Below are 22,529 nucleotides of genomic sequence, written 5' to 3' on the forward strand. Positions count from 1 at the left end.
CGAATCGAATGCACAAATTGAACACCAGTAAAAAATGACCAACGAATCCCAAGAAGGATTCCCCACTATTCCATCATATAAGTCAGTTCTGCATCCATTCCCTGGTCCACATGTCACAAATACTCAGACGCCCACATACATAGATAGACACACGGCTAGCACACAACTGTACACTAGTACCAAAAACCACAATTATTACAACACAACACAACTAATAGGGTTCTACTGTTATTTTTTTTAATGCGCCTGTGCACGTTGCCGAGGTCGACCGATAAATCGACACACAATGACTTCCACTGCGAGCCGTGCTCACAAAGACTGCCGTTAAGCTGTTGAACAATGTCTGCAAACACAGCTCACAGAAAACGTCAATCCACGGCGACCCGCCAATCGGCCACGCCAGTGTGCACAGGCTCTTAGTTGACTGTTAGTTTGGACTGATGCAGAGTATGAAAAAACACAAAACATAAAAAAGGTCCATAAGCCCTCTCGGTCTCCTCGATGCACCACTAACGAGGCGCAATGCAATAACCATCCTAAAGCAGGTGTCTGCTCAAATATGCTTGAAGATGTTTGCAATACCGTCAAACCCGTCAACCTAGGAGAGGGACATTCAATAATACAATCATCTGAACCAAAAAAGGTTGACAAATTTGTGACTGCAATTTTAGGGAATAATGGTAACAGTAGACGCTGCACCCAGTACTTTCCAATCAACAGCCAGCACCATTCATAATCTTGATTCTATTCAGCGATTTTTGTCACACTAGCACGCTGTGGGGACATGCAATATAACAGTATAATAAAAAAAAAATCACTGTTACTTTTACAGTAGCAGATAAGAATATTTGATATTTTTCTACACGTATATGAACAACATACACCAGCCATGCCAGAGTGAATTTCAGCCGACTTTTTCGGATGCGCCTCAAGGCGATTCTTACGCCGCAGAAACCAGACGAATTACCGTAACAATAATGCGTTTTATTTCCAAAACACTAGATTCCCTCCCCCGCGCACGCCGTATTTCCATCTCAGTTACCCTGCTGCTTGACTTCCTGCACCGCATTCGACTGCGTCAGTGTGTTGTCCTCATAGGTCTCCAAAACATCAGCCAAATGTTCGTTATCTCGTGGTTTTTTGAATTGTCTTTTCTTGGCCTGTGCCTTCTTTCGCTTCGGAATCATCGGTTTCTTCGGCCCATGGTCCTGCATCGAACGAATGCCTTGCTTCTCTAGATACTCATCGATCTTGGCATCATCCATCGCGTCCACTGTGACTGCTCGCCACAGCTTCTGGAAATCTTCGTCAATGTGAAAGTTTGCCGTCCGGTCGTTGTAGAACAGTACTTTTTTCTTATCGTTTGGTCGAGTAATGAAAACTATTTCTGAGGCACGGTTTTTCAGGACCTTTTCGCAATGGGGCAACGATTCCTGAACATCGTCCAAAAGTACTCCTCCTAAGCCCTTCAAATCATGCTGCTTAAGCAAACGCATCAAACTCTTTCCATCCTTAATTCTGAAGACTGCCTTAAACACGTACCGTCCCTCAGGGGTGACTTCAATCTTTGGATTATTTCTGAGAGCTTCTGTTTGGAGCCAACTTTTCACACTTGAACCAATATCCAGTTGATTGGTTTCATCTAGGATGTCCTCTAGTGTAAGAGGATGGTCTTCTCCTTCCTGGTGGCGGGAGCGCATATGCTTTACAATCTTTGCTAGGACACCGAACCGGTACTGGGAACTCCCGGACATCGTTTTATAGCTAACAATCAAATTGGAACGATTTAGACATGAATAACTTTAAACTACCAGCTCGACTTACTTGCTAGCATCCATCTTCGGTGGGGCGATCGACGGTCGCGGTTTCTTGACGTCTTTCGGGGAGGCATAGCTTGGTTCAGTGCGGGCCTTCTTTTCGACGCTGAAATTTGTAATCATAACAAATTGATGAAAGTAGAATCTACAATCTCTATTGTACTATTGTTTAGACTTACGTTGGCGTAGCCATGGCCCGCCGCTTGAAGGCCTCGCGTTCTCGGAGAAGTGCTGGATCCATTTTGGAATTAATTAATGAAAATGACTGGATGAAACAAAATTTTATTATTTCGGAAAAGAAACGTTATATTGCGCCTGGAGATCTTAGCGAACCTCAGCACATACTCCCAAAACCACGAAAAATTCAACAGCAGAATAAAATTGAATTTATTATTTATAAACGTCAAAGACAGCAAAACTATAGACTGGCCGCTCTATTTGAGCAGTTTGGTGAGTGCCTGGGTGAGTTCTGGTGAGTTCCAACAATGCCGAGGGGCCTATGCAAGTAATATCAGAGGGGCAAATAACGCCTTTTGTTCCCGAATGGCAACAATACGTAAATCAAATTCCGTAAATTTGAACAAACTCAACGCAAAAACGATAATTCAATTTATTTAGAGTCCGTTAAATTTTCCCTACCGATTAGACACGATATATCTATATACAACTTCATCGATTGCTTCATTTTACTTACGTTTAGTATTTTCACTTATTTCCGTCACTTCCGGGAAATGGTCTCGTACGGTCGTCTAACCCTACATATTTTATTGTTATTTAGGTTTAAGTTTTATAAATATTTGCTTTACCTTATCATGAGCTCGGTTACCTGCAATGCTTCAATAGCACGAACTAGCTGTAACAGTCCTGTGATAAATTTTAGGTTAAATTCATCTTTATAGCACATTTTACCTCTAGCCTTTAATAAACTCAACCGTACTATTAATTATAAGAATTCAGCACCGTACTTTTAGCTGTTAATCCACTCCGTACTACTATATATAAGCAACCTTAAAACAATCCTAAACCGTACTTCTAGCTATTAGAGTTTCAATTTAATTTCGCTTTAATGACTATCTCAAACCACTTTTTTAATCTCGATATCTTTCTTCGTCGTCGCTATCCTTTTTTTTGTTTGTTTACCACTGACTTGTCAGTTACCCGCTGTCCCGCTTGCAGCTGGGGCGGCTGACCTCGTTGAGGGTAAATTGATAACGGAGGCGCGTTCGCATGTTGCGTAACACTCCCCCCCAGTACACAGGCTCCGGGTTCCTGTGTATTCGCTGTTGCGCCGACGTCTAGAACCGCCAGCTTGACTGCTGGGCGTTCGAAAATGTTCGCTGTTGTCCTCACTGTTGCACTACGAAGCACCAAGATGGGGTGTACTCATCACGTGCCTAGTAGTCCGTGCCGTCCATATAGAGATCGCCCACACGCTTAATAGCAGTTCCTGTATCATGGCGTTGCGGAACTTCATGGCCAGGCGTGGAACGCCTTTAGAACTATTCAGTGATCGTGGAACTAATTTCGTTGGAGCAAATCGTGAACTGACCGAAGCAATTCGCTCTCTAGATCAGGAGAAGCTCATGCAAGAGCTCGAAACCCCAGATACCAAGTGGACGTTCTTGCCACCGAGTAGCCCACACATGGGTGGAAGTTGGGAAAGATTGGTGCAGTCTGTTAAGAAAGTACTGAATAATATGAAGCTTCCAAGATTGCCAACCGACGAAGTTCTCAGGAACAGCCTCATGGAGGTGGAGAATATCCTAAATTCGCGACCCTTAACTTACGTACCCATCGAGGATGTCGAACATGAAGCCATCACACCCAACCACTTTTTGTTAGGTTCATCCAGTGGTTCCAAACCATTACTACCCTACGACGAAAGCCTCGCTACGCTATCGAACTCTTGGAAAACATCACAAACTCACGCGAATTTGTTCTGGAAGAGATGGTTACGAGAGTATTTGCCGTCGATAAATCGCCGCACAAAATGGCATTACCCAGCTAAACCAATCCAGATTGGTGATGTTGTCGTCATTGTCGATCCAGATCTGCCAAGAAACACGTGGCCCAAAGGACGTGTTGTGGACGTCAAGCTGAAGGATGGACAAGTTCGTAGTGCAACAGTGAGGACAACAGCGAACATTTTCGAACGCCCAGCAGTCAAGCTGGCGGTTCTAGACGTCGGCGCAACAGCGAATACACAGGAACCCGGAGCCTGTGTACTGGGGGGGAGTGTTACGCAACATGCGAACGCGCCTCCGTTATCAATTTACCCTCAACGAGGTCAGCCGCCCCAGCTGCAAGCGGGACAGCGGGTAACTGACAAGTCAGTGGTAAACAAACAAAAAAAAGGATAGCGACGACGAAGAAAGATATCGAGATTAAAAAAGTGGTTTGAGATAGTCATTAAAGCGAAATTAAATTGAAACTCTAATAGCTAGAAGTACGGTTTAGGATTGTTTTAAGGTTGCTTATATATAGTAGTACGGAGTGGATTAACAGCTAAAAGTACGGTGCTGAATTCTTATAATTAATAGTACGGTTGAGTTTATTAAAGGCTAGAGGTAAAATGTGCTATAAAGATGAATTTAACCTAAAATTTATCACAGGACTGTTACAGCTAGTTCGTGCTATTGAAGCATTGCAGGTAACCGAGCTCATGATAAGGTAAAGCAAATATTTATAAAACTTAAACCTAAATAACAATAAAATATGTAGGTAGTCACTTCCGGGAAATGGTCTCGTACGGTCGTCTAACCCTACATATTTTATTGTTATTTAGGTTTAAGTTTTATAAATATTTGCTTTACCTTATCATGAGCTCGGTTACCTGCAATGCTTCAATAGCACGAACTAGCTGTAACAGTCCTGTGATAAATTTTAGGTTAAATTCATCTTTATAGCACATTTTACCTCTAGCCTTTAATAAACTCAACCGTACTATTAATTATAAGAATTCAGCACCGTACTTTTAGCTGTTAATCCACTCCGTACTACTATATATAAGCAACCTTAAAACAATCCTAAACCGTACTTCTAGCTATTAGAGTTTCAATTTAATTTCGCTTTAATGACTATCTCAAACCACTTTTTTAATCTCGATATCTTTCTTCGTCGTCGCTATCCTTTTTTTTGTTTGTTTACCACTGACTTGTCAGTTACCCGCTGTCCCGCTTGCAGCTGGGGCGGCTGACCTCGTTGAGGGTAAATTGATAACGGAGGCGCGTTCGCATGTTGCGTAACACCTTTCCTTGAAAAGGACCAATAAACCAAATTACTGAACCGAGCAAAATGGGTTAGAAATTTTGTTAACCCATTCATGCCCATGTTGTTTGTGGACAACAACGATTTTAAACAGCTATAACTTTTGATTAGAGCAAAATTTCCTCACAAAAACAAGTAAGGCTAATAAATGTGACAATTGACTTTCATTTGAGTATTAATAGTTTCAATGACTATCTCTAGAACTGAAGCTATTGCAATTAGTCTGATTGGGTTCCGATGGAGCAGTGCTGCCAGGCACAGTTTACGTTAACGACGGAAAATGATTTTTTCATATATCTTCGTTATGTTGCAATATTATTGGAAATTGATAAAGTTATTAATTAAGACTGTCTTTGGCTACATTTTCCACACAATTGGACTATTGTAAATATTCTAGGAGAATTGTATTGCGCATTGGAAGGTAAAAATTGAGCAGCTTCTAGCACTGCGAGGGAAGCATCTATCTTTATGAAAAAAGGCTTTTTGTGTTTCTTGACCCCACCGTTTTTAAGGAAAAATAGTTTTGAAATCATACATGCACGAGAAAAAAGTTGGGCATGAAAGGGTTAATATACTTCAAACCGCTATTTAAAACCGTAAGCGAATTTTGTGAAATCATTGTACACATTCGTTATATTTCGATAACATTCAATGATTTCCGGGGATTTTACTTGATTTAAGCATATTTTGTTCAAAATAAATTTTTGGTCCTTTACTTTCACTGCAAAATGAAATAAATGAATTTACACGATCTTAAGGAATTGATCGCAACAATATTGTGTGTTCCGTTGAAGCCATTAACGGATTTTTAAATGTTTGAACTCGGAGATGTCGAAGCATCTCTGCTGGCGCGCTTACCGTATAATCTAAAGCATAAAATAAATTAGATACCCCTTATCGGTCGTCCTAACGCTAATGGTGTGACATCAAGAACGCGTCAGAGAATCTTGATTGATACCCTTCGACACAAGTTTGACCGTACCAAGCAGTAAAGTGGGTGACGTCAAGTAAACTGTCGAATACGAATTGCCAATAGCCATAGCTTAATTTAATACATGTGATAAACTCTTGCAGGAATGGTTTTTTGAAAGAAAATTCGAAATTTTGGTTAAGTACGACGAACAAGGTTGTTTGAAACTGTCATCATTAAGCATTTTATTTCCCAATTATAGCCGCCGATTTATCCTACTTTCCGGTTAAGATATCGACGGTTTATAAGTTTCTCAGAACATTACAAATCCGACATTCAATAATAGTAAATATAAATGCGGATTCTACTCGCCAGCAATTGGGTCATTAAGCGATATATAGTTTTCCGTTCCATTCGATAAATTTTAGGTCCAATATACATAATATAATATTATGTTAAAAAATTTCGTTGTAATACGTAAAAAGGATTTTTTGTTTTTTTAAATAAATCTTATGTAAACATAGACAACTATGTACAGAAAAACTGCGGTTGTTTACATCTGGCCTATCAAGACAACACCCAAAATGAAAAAAAAACTATATGCATTGGATAGTGTGTATGTCAACTAAAAATAAACCTGCGGGAAAACCAGGAAAACACGTATTTTTTCTGACAGGGCATCATTTGTCGTGAAATTCGATATGTCAAATGCTTCTGATAGTGTCAAACAAAGATTGTCAACATATTTCTTTATTTTAAATTTAAATTTTATTTTCACGTTTCCTGAGTTGGAAAAAAACATTGTTGTAGTCACGAAAATCAGCTTTATCGATGTACGTAACAAAAAAGATTTTTTTCTCATTGAATGACCCAATTCGTTTCGCCATAGGCAGACATAACTCAACACGTGTGGGGCTACTTCAGGTTCCAATGATTCTACTATTCTTAGATGAGCCCAGGATTCCGCTCGGGTGCCAAATCTTCGGAGTAATTGGTTGATTCTCCGTATTAGTAAAGTGGGTTCTGAACTAGGGGCAGATAACTCTAGAAATGTATAACAAATTTCCATCAAATTAGAAAAAATGCATTTAATTTTCATTTTTGCATCAACTTTGCACTCCCTCGCAGAAAATTTTGTTTAACAAACGTCCTACGCTGATTCACTTTGTTCGACGTTTTGTTGAATGTAGGGCTGATTTTTTGTAGGGTTTTTACGTCTTACACGCAACGCAAAATACATTACGAATTTCTATTTTGATGAAAAGAAATGCATTTAATTTAGCTGATTTTAAAAAATGCATCACAAGTGATCTGCCCCTAGGTTCTGATCAGGTTTCTCAAATTTTAAAATTCTCCGGCTCGGGTTGTACAAAATTTTCATTCTCGGGTACGGGTCGGGTTTGGGTTTTTAAATTTTAAAATGTTCGGGTTCGGGTCGGATTCGGGTTTTTCAATTTTATAAGTTCGGGCTCGGGTTGGGTTCGGGTTTTTAAATATTCAAGCTCTCGGGTTCGGGTCGGGTTCGGATTCGAAAAAATTGAAACCCGACCATCTCTACTTTGCACTCCCTCGTAGAAAAGCTTGATTAACAAACGTCCTACGCTGATTCACTTTGTTCGACATTTGTTTGATGTAAGGCTAGTTTTTTTGGAGAGTTTTGACGCCTTACACACAACGCAAAATACATTGTACGCAACACAAAATACTTTATGAATTTCTATTTTGATGGAATGAAACGCATTTAGTTTCGCTGATTTTTAAAAATGCATCACAAGGGATCTGCCCTAGTCTGACCCTAGGTTTCAATGGTCTAATAGCTTCACAACAAACAATTTAGTTGGATAATGGCTTAAACGGTTCTTGTTCAGATTATTCTCTCGGGTCAAAAGACTGTTCAGTTTTCGTTGTTTGTTGGGTTTGCCTGCCTTTGGATTTTAGAACACAAATGTGGGACATCCGCGAAAAAAATAATTTTCCATTTCCAGGGGGAAAAGTACCTAAAGTAAACCAATACCGAAATATTTGGGACACGTCCGAATAGAAATGTACAGTAACGAAACCATGATTTTCGCTGTGACAGTACAGTAATTTTACAATAATTTACAGTAAATTCTTAACATTAAAAAAATCGATTTTGCCATACATTTGTTTCTCGAAAACAGTAAAATTTACTGTGAATTTACTATACTAGTTTTTAGTTTTTACTGAACTCTGCGCCGAACAATGTTGAAACAGTAACAAGTAACTATATTTTTTATTGTTTTATGATTGTCGGGTAAATGCTATTGTAAAATTCTATTCGGGTACATACATCTTTAATAGGTTTCTTGAGCGCGTCATGCATTCATCTCAGGAACATCTGGTCACTTGAGCTTAAATCTGATGGAATAATCTCATACTCACTGCAACTGTATTGGTTTCATAGACGTCAAATAAGTCAATATGTAGTTCACTTATGTTAAGGTCTCTAATGGTCGTTTTCTTCACCCTTAACTTTTCAACCAGCTTTAACGCACCATAAAATCCGGTTACAAAGTAAAGCGAGGGTGAAGAAATCGGCCTTACTGCACCAATGGCTATGATGTCAACGGCTCGTGAAGCTACAGAGGCTATATTTGATGCGCATTTAAGATTTTATTAGAGCTGAGCACGGCAATCGTTTTTTCGCTGTTAAGTGGTTGTCTAAACTTTTTTTTCTAAAATTTTAAACATTTTGAATTATAAACAATGTATTAAAATTTTAATTTTAATAAAAAATTTATTAAAATTTTAATTTTAATGTTCAAAAAAATAATATCTTCCGGGTAAAGAGCAGTAGCTCACGTCACTCACGTCCTGGTGCACTGGGTGCACTCAGTACTCATCAGCCAAAAATTGTGAAGATATGAAGGTGGCCACATTTTTCTATTGGCGATTCTACGTTGAAACCGCTCGCAGATAGCGCTGGAAGGAAAGTGTTGCTGATTTTATTGTTCTGTCATAGTGCATATATTTTCTGTAAACATTGGTAAAAAATGACTTTTAAACACCAAATTACCGATCAATTTGTTGATAATTGTTTATGAAAATGGAGGAAAATCATCATTTTATCAGATAATGAGTAAACATCTTGCGAAAAGAGTGTAAAACATAGTGGTTTCTAATATTATTCGCAGAGCTATATGCGCGCTGTTTCGAAATGTAATTTGTTGAGCACCGTAGCCGCCGCAACAGCATTTCCCGTTCGTCCTAAGTTAAGCTAAACCTTCATGAGATGGTGTAAATTCATGAAACTCTCCAGATCACGCAAGGAAAGAATATATCCGACTAATAGGAAAGTGTCAGCTTTGTATCATGCACAGCCGATCCTTCTCTCCGATAGTCTTCACTGAATCTCCTACGTAGTTCAAAATATAAAGGAGTTTTACATTGGTGCTGATTGGGTCTCGGTTTCGAGTTGGAACTTAATTTATGGAACGATTTTTTATAACCACAATAATACCCCGATTACATTTCGAAGAAATGTATGAGTCAAATAGTTGCAAATGGCTGTACTTTCAGAATAATTGCAAATAAAACTAAATTTCTTACTCGTTTCATTCATATTTTGGCAGTGGTTAGCTTTTTCCGAGAAGATAATGAAGATTTTGTTGTAAGCTACGACTCACTTACGGGTGAAAAAAGCAAATTGTATTACTTTGCCAGTTCATGAGCTGAATCATAGGTGTCGCATGACTAATTTTGGTTTTGCCGCAAATCGCCAATAGTGACCCCAACATTTTCAATTAGGCAATCCATGAGACGTTTCTGATCAGCTGATTAATTCTTGTTTACTTCTTCTGACGTTACTCCGAGGGGTGCGACGTCCAACAATATCGTTGATTCGATCCAACATCAAACGAATCGGACTAACTAAAGATGTTTATCAGACGAGTTTTTCTGTTCGCAGGATTAGACTTGTTGACAGAACCCATCGCTGAATTGTCAAACAAACGTCGTGGTGGATTGCCTAATACTATTGTCAAAACTAAAAAGTGTTAATAATTAATAATAATAATTAGAAAATAATAATTAATAATAATAAATAATAATAATTATTATGGTGTAATGAAAAAAATTGGATTAATAATATGTACATATTCGACATATTAGGCGCAGTTTTTTTAAATCAAGGAAACTTGTGCCTTTTTTGTTCTGATTTGGGACGGGACATGCGGATAGCTACCTTCTTCCCTTTTTCTGTTTGTTGAACGGACTGGTTGCATTTCAGGTTGAGCTTTTTTGTATTCACGAGTCTCATCCCAGGTTCTGATTGGTTAATGATGTAAACGTATAATTTTTTTTGGCTTTTCATTTCTCGAAGCATGGGATCGTTTAAATTAATGGTTTTTATTTACGTTATATTCTGCGGCTCTGGACTCCACGATTAACTATATTTACAAGAAATCTTGAGCATTTTTTCAAAAAAAAATATCTGCAATGAGTTACTCTCCTTGTTTACTTTCTCTTTCGATTTTTACGGTGTAACTATAACACTTTTCACTTATTTTACAGTACAGATCGAAAGACGGTGGTTTAAACTAGCATTCATGCAAAGAGTTGAGGGATAAATCCATATCAACATTTGAATAGGGCTAATAAGATTTGTAAACAAACTTTTGTTTTGCTGATTTCTCCTAATTTGTTATCATTTCAACACAGAAAACATTTGAAATTGATTCTACCAAGGATAAAGATGTTGATTCACGTGTATTTTTCATGAAATTCAACTCGGTAGCGGAATAATGAGCGAAATAAGTTTGTTTACAAAAGTCTCATTAGCCCTTTTGAAGAATTACTATTGAAATGTTAAGGTGACCGAATTATTAACAGAAGAGAAAGTAAACAAAGAGAGTAACTCATTGCAGATGTCTTTTTGAAAAAACGCTCAAGAAATCTTGAGCGTTTTTTTAAAACGTCCTATCTGCAATGAGTTACTCTCTTTGTTTACTTTCTCTTCTGTTAATAATTCGGTCACTTTAACATTTATCCCTCAACTCTTTGCATAATATGCTAGTTAAAATCACCGTCTTTCGATCTGTACTGTAAAATAAGTGAAAAGTGTTATAGTGACCAAGGATGCAAAATGCCTACCTTTCCTGTAATTTTTCTGCCTACATTCTCATTTCTCTCTCGATGCTGCTGTCATTCGCTAGTGCAGGACGCCCAGCGCTGTACGGCTGCCTGTGTGTAAAGCAGTAACATGACAGAAAACTACTGTCCCCAGTACAGCCACCAGACGCGAGCGGTACAGCTTCTCTTTCCTTATTTTACATTTTTTAATATTTTCAATCTTTTTAATATTTTTATTCAAAAATGACTACAATGAATGCGGCTCATTTATGCCACGGCCGGCATCAACGCTTTCGTGTGCGGGACTCTCCCTTTGACTATGCAGAGAAAAATGTACAAAGCGAGAGAACAAACTTTACTACGCCACACTCTCACCGAGCAGTCGGAGTACAGCAGCAAAACAAAAATGTATTCAACTGCTGTACGGGAAAATGTACTCGATTTGGCTACTGTTCTGGCAAGAGCTGTAGTGATGCGTCGCTGTAGCGGGCTGTACGGCTTGTGCAAATGTAAATATATCGAAAAAAATGTAGTTTATCGGTACCGTTGGCATCCCTGATAGTGACGCCGTAAAAATCGAAAAAGAAAGTAGAGTAACTCATTGCAGATATGACGTTTTGAAAAAACGCTCAAGAAATAAGATAAAATGTAATGCCTACACCTTTCTATTTTATTATATTGTAAAAAAACTTTCAGAGCAAAATTTGTTATCTTGACGTTCGCTTTCGTTGCTTTCAGCGAAATCTTCCAAAACATAAACAGACATAACCAGTTATTATTTTCTGCATTATTAATCTTCATAATACCTATATTGATTATCCCTGTCTTTTGTCAGCTCCTGATGGACCTGAGTGTGGTTTGTTCCTGGTGAATTGCTAGCAGTCAAACCGGTTTGCCTCTTCGTTTTCGGCAATAACCCGTAGTGTTACTGGCCAACCAAGTTCTCCGGTGAATATTACCAAAAACAGATCGTTCGCCAATATCGTGCCTGAATAGATAACAATGGCAAGGTAAAGAAGGGAAAGGGTAGCAACGGAACCGGTGGCGGACAACTTGTGCATAAATATGAGTCAATGGAGGCGCGCCCACTACAGTCCGTGAAACGATTGCCATCGACTCGACGCACTCTATTACTGCAGACAAGACAAGTTCAGGCAGTCAGTTCATTGGCCGCAGCGAAAGAAGAAAGTTTAATTTGGACAGATTTTCGGTGCTTCACACGAAATTAGTTGGTGGTAAGTATGGTAAAATGAGCGAATGTCCAACGTATTTTTTAAATACAATATTTTTAAATCTAATTACGATTAGTGTTAAATATTGTAATTTGTAAAATTACATGATAAATTTTACTAGCTGGCTGGAATAGACGGAACCTCAAAAACCAGCTGGAACGTTTATTCGTGTGTTGTACTGCCGTTCTACGCAAAATTGCCTCATGTATATAGGGAATCCCATAGAACATGGGACAAATATGCTTATTACGGCAGTGTATGGGTTGCATGATTCGTCTGAGATGCGAATTCGTTTGGCCATTTTTACATGACCCCTCTTCAATAGAACCTAACATTGTGCGGAACGAATTCAGTAATATAACAAAGTTCACGAACACTCAAACATATTTTACTTTATATACTTCAAAATAAGATATGATTTGAGTAATATTCTACACTTTCAAAACTAGTGTCTCAATTTGAAAAATGTTCATGACTGTGACAAAAAATATTCTGCATAAAATTATCAGAACCACCCTAGTTCATAATTAACGCGATATCGCTTAATTGTAGTGTTCGATTATTGTTTTCTCCCGCTTGTTCGACACCTTCTTACAGGTTGTACAGTTGTATTTCTATGCGGAAAGCGACGAATAGACAAATGCAAAGTATGCAAGCCACAATATTAAGCATGACTGATTGGTTTTAATTTACCGAAAGGTGTTATTTCTGTAAATCAGTCGTTAGATAGGGAATCAAAATATACAATTGTATTTGCCATATCGTGTCTACAAGTAGATAGCAGTAAATAGAATCGAATCAAATGACGAACAATAAATATTTTTTTATCTCTTCAGAAACACCTCGCACGAATGACAAGATGAAAAAGCGCTTTGCAGGGGATGTTTTGGTTTTCATCAGCTTGATAGTTATCGAAGCAGCATTATCACAAAAATCAACAAGGTAAGATCTACAGAAAAAAAACATTGAAGCACTTCGAGGATGCTAGGGTATTACCGAAAAAGTTTATTATAATTTATATTATAAACTTTATAGAATCATTATTATAAGCCTTGTTGGCTCGTTCTTTGGGCAAAATTTTTAATTTTATTTTTCTAAACAACTTTGAAGAAGTTCAAACAAATTTAAGAGTTTTCGTGAACAGTAATGTTACAAAAAAAATTTAAAAGAAATTTTTCTTCAATATTCCAATAAATATTTTTTTTTCGCAAATATCCTGATATATATCAATACTCTGAAAACAGAGAAGAACTGCAACAATCTTGTTCTGTAATAACATGCTCCAACAACAATGCTGAAGACATTGAGTATCCAACACAATTTTTAAAGATTTTTTTGTCTACAATTACTTTTAGGAGGATTAAGCGTCAAAATTATTTATGAGAAGATGCATTTATTATCTTTCGCAAAACTTCTCAAAAGGTTCCGAAATTATGTTATCTTGACCTTAAAAACTGTTTCGTACATGCTTGTGTTTTACAAATCTCCTCTAAACAAGGTCCTAGCATGCGTCAAAACTGTTAGTGGTAGTCAGGGATGCCAAAGGTACCAGTAAACTACATTTTTTCGGTATATTTACATTTGCACAAGCCGTACAGCCCGCTACAGCGACGCATCACTACAGCTCTTGCCAGAACGGTAGCCAAACCGAGTACATTTTCCCGTAGAGCAGTAGAATACATTTTTGTTTTGCTGCTGTACTCCGACTGGCGTAGTAAAGTTTGTTCTCTCGCTTTGTACATTTTTCTCTGCGTAGTCAAAGAGAGAAGCCCGCACACGAAAGCGATGATGCCGGCCGTGGCGTAAACGAACCATATTTATTGTCGTCGTTTGTGATTGAAAATATTGAATAGATTAAAAATATTAAAAAGTGTAAAATAAGGAAAGAGAAGCTGTACCGCTCGCGTCTGGTGGCTGTACTGGGGGCAGTATTTCTTTGTCATGTTACTGCTTTGCTTACAGACTGCCGTACAGCGCTGGGCGTCCTGCAATAGCGAACGACAGCAGCGTCAAAAGAGAAATGAGAATGTAGGCAGAAAAATTACAGCCGCAGAAAATGTAGGCATTTTGCATCCTTGGTGGTAGTGAACAGAGACAGTCTATAAAACGTGGTATTGATGACGTAGACGCTACCATTCGCCCATAGAAACTGTCACAAATACGAGCGCAGGGACAGTTTTCGTTTTGACGCATGCTAGGACCTTTTCTAACTTCTAACTGTAATAACCAGGTCCCTGTTGGGCAGCCATTTTGTCCTAGCCAACATCTGCCCTTGTTAAAATCAAAACAACCCAATGCTATTGCATGGGCGACATGGGCCTAGAAGCGGCTAGGCCCACATATGTTAGCTACTGCCAAAGTCTGTATATCTCCATAGCGGAGTGACAACCCCCTGGTAATAATCCGTCCGACCGGGAACGTGGACCAGCAGAGGCAGCTTCAAAGCAAAGAGCAGGTTCACTCAAACTTCCGAATTCTTTTTATAAGATTAAGGAAACAAACAAGGTTATTATTTTGATCGCGCACTGGAATAAGAGACTCATGTCTCAAATCCAGCTGTTTTTATTTACCTTTCTGCAAAAAGACCGTAACCTAATTTAAGGTATAATTTAGTGTTGTACTAAGTTATACACATTTTAAGGTACACAACAGCGAGAAGCTGAAATCTACATTGAAACTTTGTCGTGTTTTAATTGTGGCATTCAAATGCATCGAATAACTTAATGATACCAAAGAGAATAGTGAAAGAGACGCAGAGTGAAAATCAGTCAAAACGGCAACACTCCCTTTACGATGATTTCAACACTAGAATTTGGCAACCGTTTCCAAAGGCAGCACTTTAAATGACTCCTATTATATTTTGAAAACAAACCTTTTGTCGATCGTTGGATTTGTTTATCAAACGATGTGCATTTCGAAACAAAGAGATGAAATAATTCTAAAACTTGTTTTTACTCATACATAGACTCTAGAATGCACCTTACAATCACGATTGCACTAAATTCTGACGAAAATTCAATTTTTTTTTGATAGATTTACAATACTTATCTCCTCCAACTCAGGCATGAGTAATGTTTATTTACATTGCACGATTGGTCTGCTCAATAAGGTATTTTTGGCTTCACACTATTCGACTCTTTTCCTACTCTCTTTGAATGATACGAATGTACCATTGCAGGTGCTTCAAGCTGTCCTCAACCCCTAGTCAGCAGTTTTCACGCCACCCTCCGCGTTACCGCTTGGTAAGGCAAAACTGGTGTTGAAGGGGGTCAATTAAGGTTGTCTGACGTATTCGTGGTGGTCACATCATTGGCATCTCCGCATTAGAATCGGCAGACAGCCTTTGTTGATTATAAGAATAGGGAATATGTATGCAGTGGTATGAAAACTCTTTTTCACTCACTAATTGATATTCGCGCCAGTAGAGCTTCTTGAGCGTCTCATATACGAGTTCAGAAAATGATGGATTTTGATTCTATGAGACGATCGATCGACGGTTACAAAATGCCGGAAGAGATAAGCCGCGATAAGACACTGAAACGAAGTTACACTAACACATGTTTCTTATGTGTACAATTTCACTGAACTGCCTGTGACCTTCGACTGGCATTGTTCATTCTCATTGGTTCGAATGTCTGCATGTCTGATTGGTAGACGTGTGCTCCTACTTACATTTGGATAAATCAATTCGCTTGGGAGTTGATATGTGGATTCGGTTAGTTGTCGACTCTTTTGACCTTGGGTATGAGGCTAGTTCAGAAAAGGAGTGGCACCTAAGAGATAGTTAATTACACAGGACTTGTTTTTATGATGATTTATCTCGGAGAAGCACGACACGACATCACACGCTCTCTGAAACAAACTTGTGCTAAATAGTATGTATATAAGTAAGAATGTAAGCTCGTATGTATGAATGTATGCCTGTATGTATGGACGTGTATAGGAGCAACGTATCCTTGAGCAACATGGAAGGACAGCCTCTGAGCCGCCATAACGCTTATAAGAAGCCGGGTGTGTCATAGGTGTGGCCATGAAGTACTGCACATACCTACCAACAGGTACAACGGTGAGACAGTAGGTGCCCAGTTAATGCACATAGGTTGCAGAAATAGGTTGTTGAGACAGCACGATTGTATACTGATAAATAATCATAACAATAATACACAGACTACATGCATTCATAGCCTTCCCGAGCAAATACGCATGGGTTCAAACACCACATAGCCCCTTGAAAAGACCTTAAACATGGTCCGTGACAAAATTCACAACCATCAAGACACCATAAAATGGTCTCGATAACCCATAAATACACCAACATATGGTATTTTATATGGGATCTACCGGACCATGGCGATGGTGTTTTCATGGTTTGAACCCTTTTCAAACACCCATGTCAAACCCCATGACCATAGGGGTATTATGGGCTTTTCGTTTGCTCGGGTTGGCCATCCAGAATACGAAAATTGGTGTGGATTTTGCATGTAGATTTCATTGTTCAATTAGACAAAATACCTCCATCGGACACTACTGTAACATAAAACGCATAAAATATGATGAACCTCGTGCAAGCATGATAACGTGATGAATTTAGCTTTTTCTTTTCTCACCCCTTACAATATTTTACTGTCACTGTCTACGACGACAATTTAGTTTTCCTTACCCAGTTCAACTCATTTTCAATTGGATTAAGTTCACATGCCTTTGCCACCTCCTTCAGCAATAGTGACATCAGACGCATAACATGTTACAATTGTGTTTCAATATTTGCTACCAACCACATCCTAGATATACCAGCTCAATACAGTTGATAATAAACCTTTTATAGATTTGATACCATCGTAAATTACTCTGATTACGCTTAACTCCTATTTGTACCTATTTAGAATATCAGTAAGAGTGTAATATCGGCCGAGAGAAGATTGTCTTTTGAGTCGCTTACTAGAATTACAAGTTGAAAGTGAGTGAAAATATAATGCCATGAAATCTTCTCTTGTCACACGAACCATGCTTGCTGCTTCATTAATAGCGATCATTGGCACTGGCGTATACGTGGTTATTGCGTATACACATGTGCATGACTATTCGGAAAGGTGAGATCTTTTAAGCGTCGAATCTCAAAAGAATCGATTTGCTTTTCTTTTTGTGGACTCAGCTCAACTAAATAGATTCGGTTCGGTTTAAGGGCTCCTTCTTTAACCTGCAATACATTTACTTAAGCTCTAACAAAAGCTAGCAACATCTCAGAAAAAATCTAACAAAATCTCCTTTACATATCTTTTTCAGCACTCCCGTATGGGGCTACCGGTGTGTGGACAGTCGCTGCGAGAAGGTTGCACTGGATGCCAACGATACACTGCAGAAAGCGGTCAGTCTGTCAGTGTGTCGTCTGTATTGTAATGAGATTTTCGGAACGTTGTGGCCCCGTCCGACCGGAGAGTATCGGCTCGGTAACAACTTGATACACATCAATGCGTACGATATCCGATACCAGTGGGATAAATCGTACGAGGTTTTGAGTAAGAACTGGGACGCCAGCGTGGAACGATTCCGGGGTCAATTGATGAATAAGGCTTCCGGAGAGGAGCATAAATCCGGGGGAAAGCGTATGGTGGTGAATGTGGCCGTCGACACGGATTCGCTAGTTTTGAACCATGGAACGGACGAGAGCTACAAGCTAGCAATAACCGGTTCGGAGACCGGAGATGTGTCGGTAAAAATCAGCGCAAACAATTATTTTGGGGCAAGACACGCTTTGGAAACGTTGTCGCAGTTGATTGTGTTTGACGATTTGAGAAATGAGCTGCAGGTGGTTTCAGATGTTGAAATTCAAGACGCGCCAGTATTTCCGCATCGTGGAGTAGCGTTAGACACATCTAGAAACTATGTCGATTTAAAATCTATCAAACGGACGATTGACACATTAGCCATGGTTAAGATGAACGTTTTTCATTGGCATATTACTGACTCGCAGAGTTTCCCGTTGGTAATAAAATCTCACCCGACTCTGCACACGTATGGCGCTTATTCTCGTAAGGAGATCTACACGGCTGAGAACGTGGCAGATGTGGTACAATATGCGCTGGCTCGGGGAATTCGTGTCATTCCAGAACTTGATGCTCCGGCACACGTTGGAGAAGGATGGGAAAAAACAAATCTCACCAGCTGTTTCAACTTCCAACCGTGGGTCAAATACTGTGTGGAACCACCATGTGGTCAGTTGGACCCTACGAATGATAAGGTGTACGACGTACTGGAAGATATATACCGTGAAATGAACGTCATGTTTAGTAACTCGGATCTATTTCATATGGGAGGAGACGAAGTGTCACTGAGTTGCTGGAATTCCAGTGTTGAAATTCAACAGTGGATGAAATCGAAAGGTTGGGGTCTAGAGGAAGCAGATTTTCTTAAGTTGTGGAATCATTTCCAAAGCAACGCTCTTGAACGCCTCGATAAGTCCCTGGGGGACAACCGCCCGATCGTGATGTGGACAAGCCATCTTACCGAGGATCCTTATGTAGACCAGTATCTTGACAAAAATCGATACATTATTCAAATTTGGACCACTGGTGATGACCCTAAACTTACGAAACTCCTTGAGAAGGGTTTCCGTGTGATCATTTCCAACTATGACGCCCTCTATCTAGATTGCGGATTCGCTGGGTGGGTTCAGGGTGGTAACAATTGGTGTTCACCGTACATCGGCTGGCAGAAGATTTACAATAACGATCTTAAACTGATGGGTGGCCCTTACTCTTCCCAAGTGCTAGGAGCCGAAGGTGCACTGTGGACGGAACAAGCCGATCAGCTGACGCTGGATGCCCGTTTGTGGCCCAGGCTAAGTGCGCTGGCAGAGCGACTCTGGACTGATCCTCGCGGTGGCTGGGAGCTGGCAGATTCACGAATGCTGATACACCGAGAACGGCTAGTTGAGAACGGTATTGCTGCGGAAAGCTTGCAACCCAAGTGGTGTTTGCAAAATGAGGGCAACTGCCCTATGGATCAAGGCAGGTTCTAGAATTCTGTTTGATATTGTCCATGCAGCTGTGATTATGATTGAAAAATCCGTCGCTTCGAAAGCAAACATGCAATATTCAGTACTTGATGACAGGTTTTAGAATGGTTATAACTTTCTTTTAATATTAATACTCAATCTTTAGAATACTTACGAGGAAGAAATAAAAACTATTGGAAAGTGTCTTCCCTTTTATATAAAACGTTGGAGCAAATTTACTAGATGAAATTTATGCAGAATAAAGAGATTTTCTACCAGCTTTGATTATCCCTAATAATAGATATAGTTAAAGATTGACTAAAACTTTTCGAAAGTTCCCTGGTGCTACAAGCTTGAATCCGATTACCATTTCATTATGGTATTGTGCATTGGATTGAAAAAAGTACTTCTAAGTACTAGGACATAGAACGCACCTTTTTCAAACAAGTGCTACCGTAAAGTTTATCGTTTTTTGGCACTACGAGTACAACAGTGCCTAGGATTTCGATTGCATCATAAGATCCGAAAACGGATGTGTATCATACGGTCTCGGACTTTGTTATGCATATTGCTCGGGACCTTATGATGCACATCCGTTTTAGGATCCTGTTAATTGCATGGACGTTGTGACGCACTACCCTTCGGACGTTATGACAGTGCCCATTATTATGGTGGTCGAATAATCCGGGTGCCTCGAATCATGACTTGCAGGTTACTCCATCATGGGCCGCCTATATCCAGTCTTCGTAAACGCAAGCCGCATGCGTATCGTCGACGACTGCACACAGTCAACGAATGCGGGGTCTGACCTGAAGTCGACGACCTCCTTCAGGTTTTCTGCAGAACACAAGTTTAATAGGTCTCTTCTGGTACACGCCGCTACACGTCCAGCCCACTGTAGGCTGCCCAGGAGGGTGTCACTCCTGTCATCCTCTATGGAGATATACAGACTTTGACAGTAGTCAACATATGTGGGCCTAGCTGCATCTAGGCCCATGTCGCCTGTGCAATAGCATTGGGTTGTTTTGATTTGAACAAAGGCAGATGTTGGCTAGGACAAAATGGCTGCCTAGCAGGGGGCTGAGTCTGCCGCATTACATCAGTTTTTCGATGTCAGTATGATTGTGTACTTGGTACACTGCGTATAATCGTAAGTCATTCCCATGTAGATAGGGAACCCATAGAACATGGGACTGACTTACGGTTATGGGCAGTACAGTCCGTGGTTCATTCGTCTGTACCATTCTGTAGTCTCTACTGTACCGACCGGTATACTGCCGCTAGAAGCATAATTGTCCCATGTGTATAGGGATTCCCATAGCACATGGGACAATTATGCTTCCAGCGGCAGTATAGCACGCAGAATTTAAGCACATCATGCACTCGATAAAGTGTGCATCCTTCAACGCCCAATGGCTCATGGTCGAACAGAATTACAGTATCAGTGATTTGTACGATGCAACTTTTAAGTGCATCTGTAGACTACCGGGTATTCAATTGGGTCATTAAACGAAGAATAAAATAATCCTTTTATTTCATATACGGATAGAGCTCATCTTTCTAAATAGAACAATTTTTTGAGAAGGGCCAATAAGCATGCTGTCAAAATTCACTTGGAGAAAAGAAAGAGAATTTTGACAGTATGCCTATTGGCCCTTCTCAAAAAAACACGCGAGATTTCAACCTTTAAAACATCACTATCGATCTTCCTTGATAGTGAATTTAGCCACGTGGGTTAGCATTTTTGACAGTTACTCCGCTTTCAGTAGCTTCGTCTGTCTGGAAAATTTCTCGGAGCATTGATCAAGACGAGCCCAAACGGTCGTCAACCATACTGCCATCGTCCAGCACCACTTTTGCCTTTCCCAACTTCCTAACAGAATACTTGTGCCTTTCCCAACTCAGGCAAAATTTCATCGATGGTAGTGAACTGAAGGTGGGGATGTTTGAGCGCTTTATTTAGTGGAATGGAATCGAGATAAATCCGAACGGACTCTGAGTTCTACTCCTTGCGTTTCACCAACACAGTGTTGCTGGCCCAGCCAGTGTGTTGAGTCTCCTTCACGATCAACCTCGAGGTTATCAAGGTTCGTTTGCTATTCTTTCAGCTTTTCTCTCATCGCAATTGGCGCTCTTCGAGGTGGTTGTACCAAAGGTGTAATGTTTGGGCGTACCTCCGGACGGTTCTAGAGAATTTGCTGGTACCTTAAAAAATCTCTTCGTGTTGGTTAACGATATCCTGAACTATCATATCACACGGTAGATATTCAACAACCCTTCTCCCATTGACCGGCAGTGCTTTTATGGAAGAAACTTGTCTGCATATATTGATAAATTTTGTATTATCCATAGATGTACACATGTTTAGCCCTGGAAATGAAAAGCGATAGCTCTACTGTACTTCCAACGATCCATTTCAAGAATGCCTGTTTATACACGTATATTCTGAGGCCGACTTCATATACAATAAGCCCCGCGCGAGTATATCCACGTATCAATTGAATATGTGTAATATATTTGCACTTCCAGAACGAAAAATAATATTTTTGATTCTGGCACGTATTTATAATAAGGTAAAATATATAAACATTGAAGAACAACACAAAACGATCTCACCAGCGAGTTGCTCTGAATTCGTTATTGTCTATCCTGAGATAAACTAGCGTTTCGTCGATTTGTTGCTTAATGTGACACACATGAGTGCGAACGAAACAAAAATAAACGTCAAACTGTTTTTTTCGCTTGCACTAATACAAAGTGATCCTGCGCGTAATTCGGCGCACAGCTTGGTGGCGCATGGCTGAAATGTCACGATGTGGATTTTAGAAAAGATTCGCAATACTTTGTGGCTTTTCTGCGAAGAATTCTTCTCCATCCACAATCAGTGAAATCGTTGCATCAACTAGTCAAGTTCAGATGGCGCTGTGGATGCTAAGTGGGTGTATTTTTTAGTGGGTGGCTTAATTTGCGAACATACATTAGGATAGGGTGACCATATCAGACGAGTAAAAAACCAGGACAGTCGAAAGAGTACTGCTTCCTCCTGCTACCTCTCAATCGACATAGCCACACCTCAATGCATTACCTGAGCCGTGGATCCTTTAATATTATCAATGTGTAAATAAAAATAAATAAATCCAATTGGGGGTAGACGTAGCGTAGTCGGTAAATCGATTGCCTTGTACGCAGCGCACCTGGGTTCGAGCCCCGATCCCGCA

The 22,529-nt window shown here is 39.7% G+C and overlaps 3 protein-coding genes across 4 annotated transcripts; 2 read left to right on the forward strand and 1 right to left on the reverse strand.

Annotated features, from left to right (window-relative positions):
* Positions 1-963: 963 nt before the first annotated feature.
* Positions 964-2,203, reverse strand: LOC131692266 (general transcription factor IIE subunit 2). The gene is made up of 3 exons (XM_058979225.1): positions 1,997-2,203; positions 1,825-1,923; positions 964-1,764 (listed from the first exon to the last, which is right to left on the reverse strand). Exons 1-3 carry the CDS (start codon positions 2,056-2,058, stop codon positions 1,035-1,037), a joined length of 891 nt encoding a protein of 296 aa, XP_058835208.1. The 5' UTR covers positions 2,059-2,203; the 3' UTR covers positions 964-1,034.
* Positions 2,204-3,194: 991 nt separating this feature from the next.
* Positions 3,195-4,461, forward strand: LOC131691815 (uncharacterized). Its single transcript, XM_058978479.1, has 2 exons — positions 3,195-4,384; positions 4,430-4,461. Exon 1 carries the CDS (start codon positions 3,272-3,274, stop codon positions 4,175-4,177), a length of 906 nt encoding a protein of 301 aa, XP_058834462.1. The 5' UTR covers positions 3,195-3,271; the 3' UTR covers positions 4,178-4,384; positions 4,430-4,461.
* A 7,361-nt stretch (positions 4,462-11,822) lies between these two features.
* Positions 11,823-19,609, forward strand: LOC131689622 (chitooligosaccharidolytic beta-N-acetylglucosaminidase). Of its 2 annotated transcripts, XM_058974844.1 has the most exons (3): positions 11,823-12,320; positions 13,154-13,259; positions 17,601-19,609. In XM_058974844.1, exons 2-3 carry the CDS (start codon positions 13,177-13,179, stop codon positions 19,333-19,335), a joined length of 1,818 nt encoding a protein of 605 aa, XP_058830827.1. In that variant the 5' UTR covers positions 11,823-12,320; positions 13,154-13,176; the 3' UTR covers positions 19,336-19,609. The 2 variants fall into 2 exon arrangements, with proteins under 2 accessions (XP_058830827.1, XP_058830825.1); XM_058974842.1 differs by lacking the exons at positions 11,823-12,320; positions 13,154-13,259 and adding an exon at positions 17,018-17,407.
* The last annotated feature ends 2,920 nt before the right edge of the window (positions 19,610-22,529 follow it).

The sequence above is a fragment of the Topomyia yanbarensis genome, chromosome 3, assembly GCF_030247195.1.
Source record: "Topomyia yanbarensis strain Yona2022 chromosome 3, ASM3024719v1, whole genome shotgun sequence".
In the NCBI taxonomy this organism is placed as follows: Eukaryota; Metazoa; Arthropoda; class Insecta; order Diptera; family Culicidae; genus Topomyia; species Topomyia yanbarensis.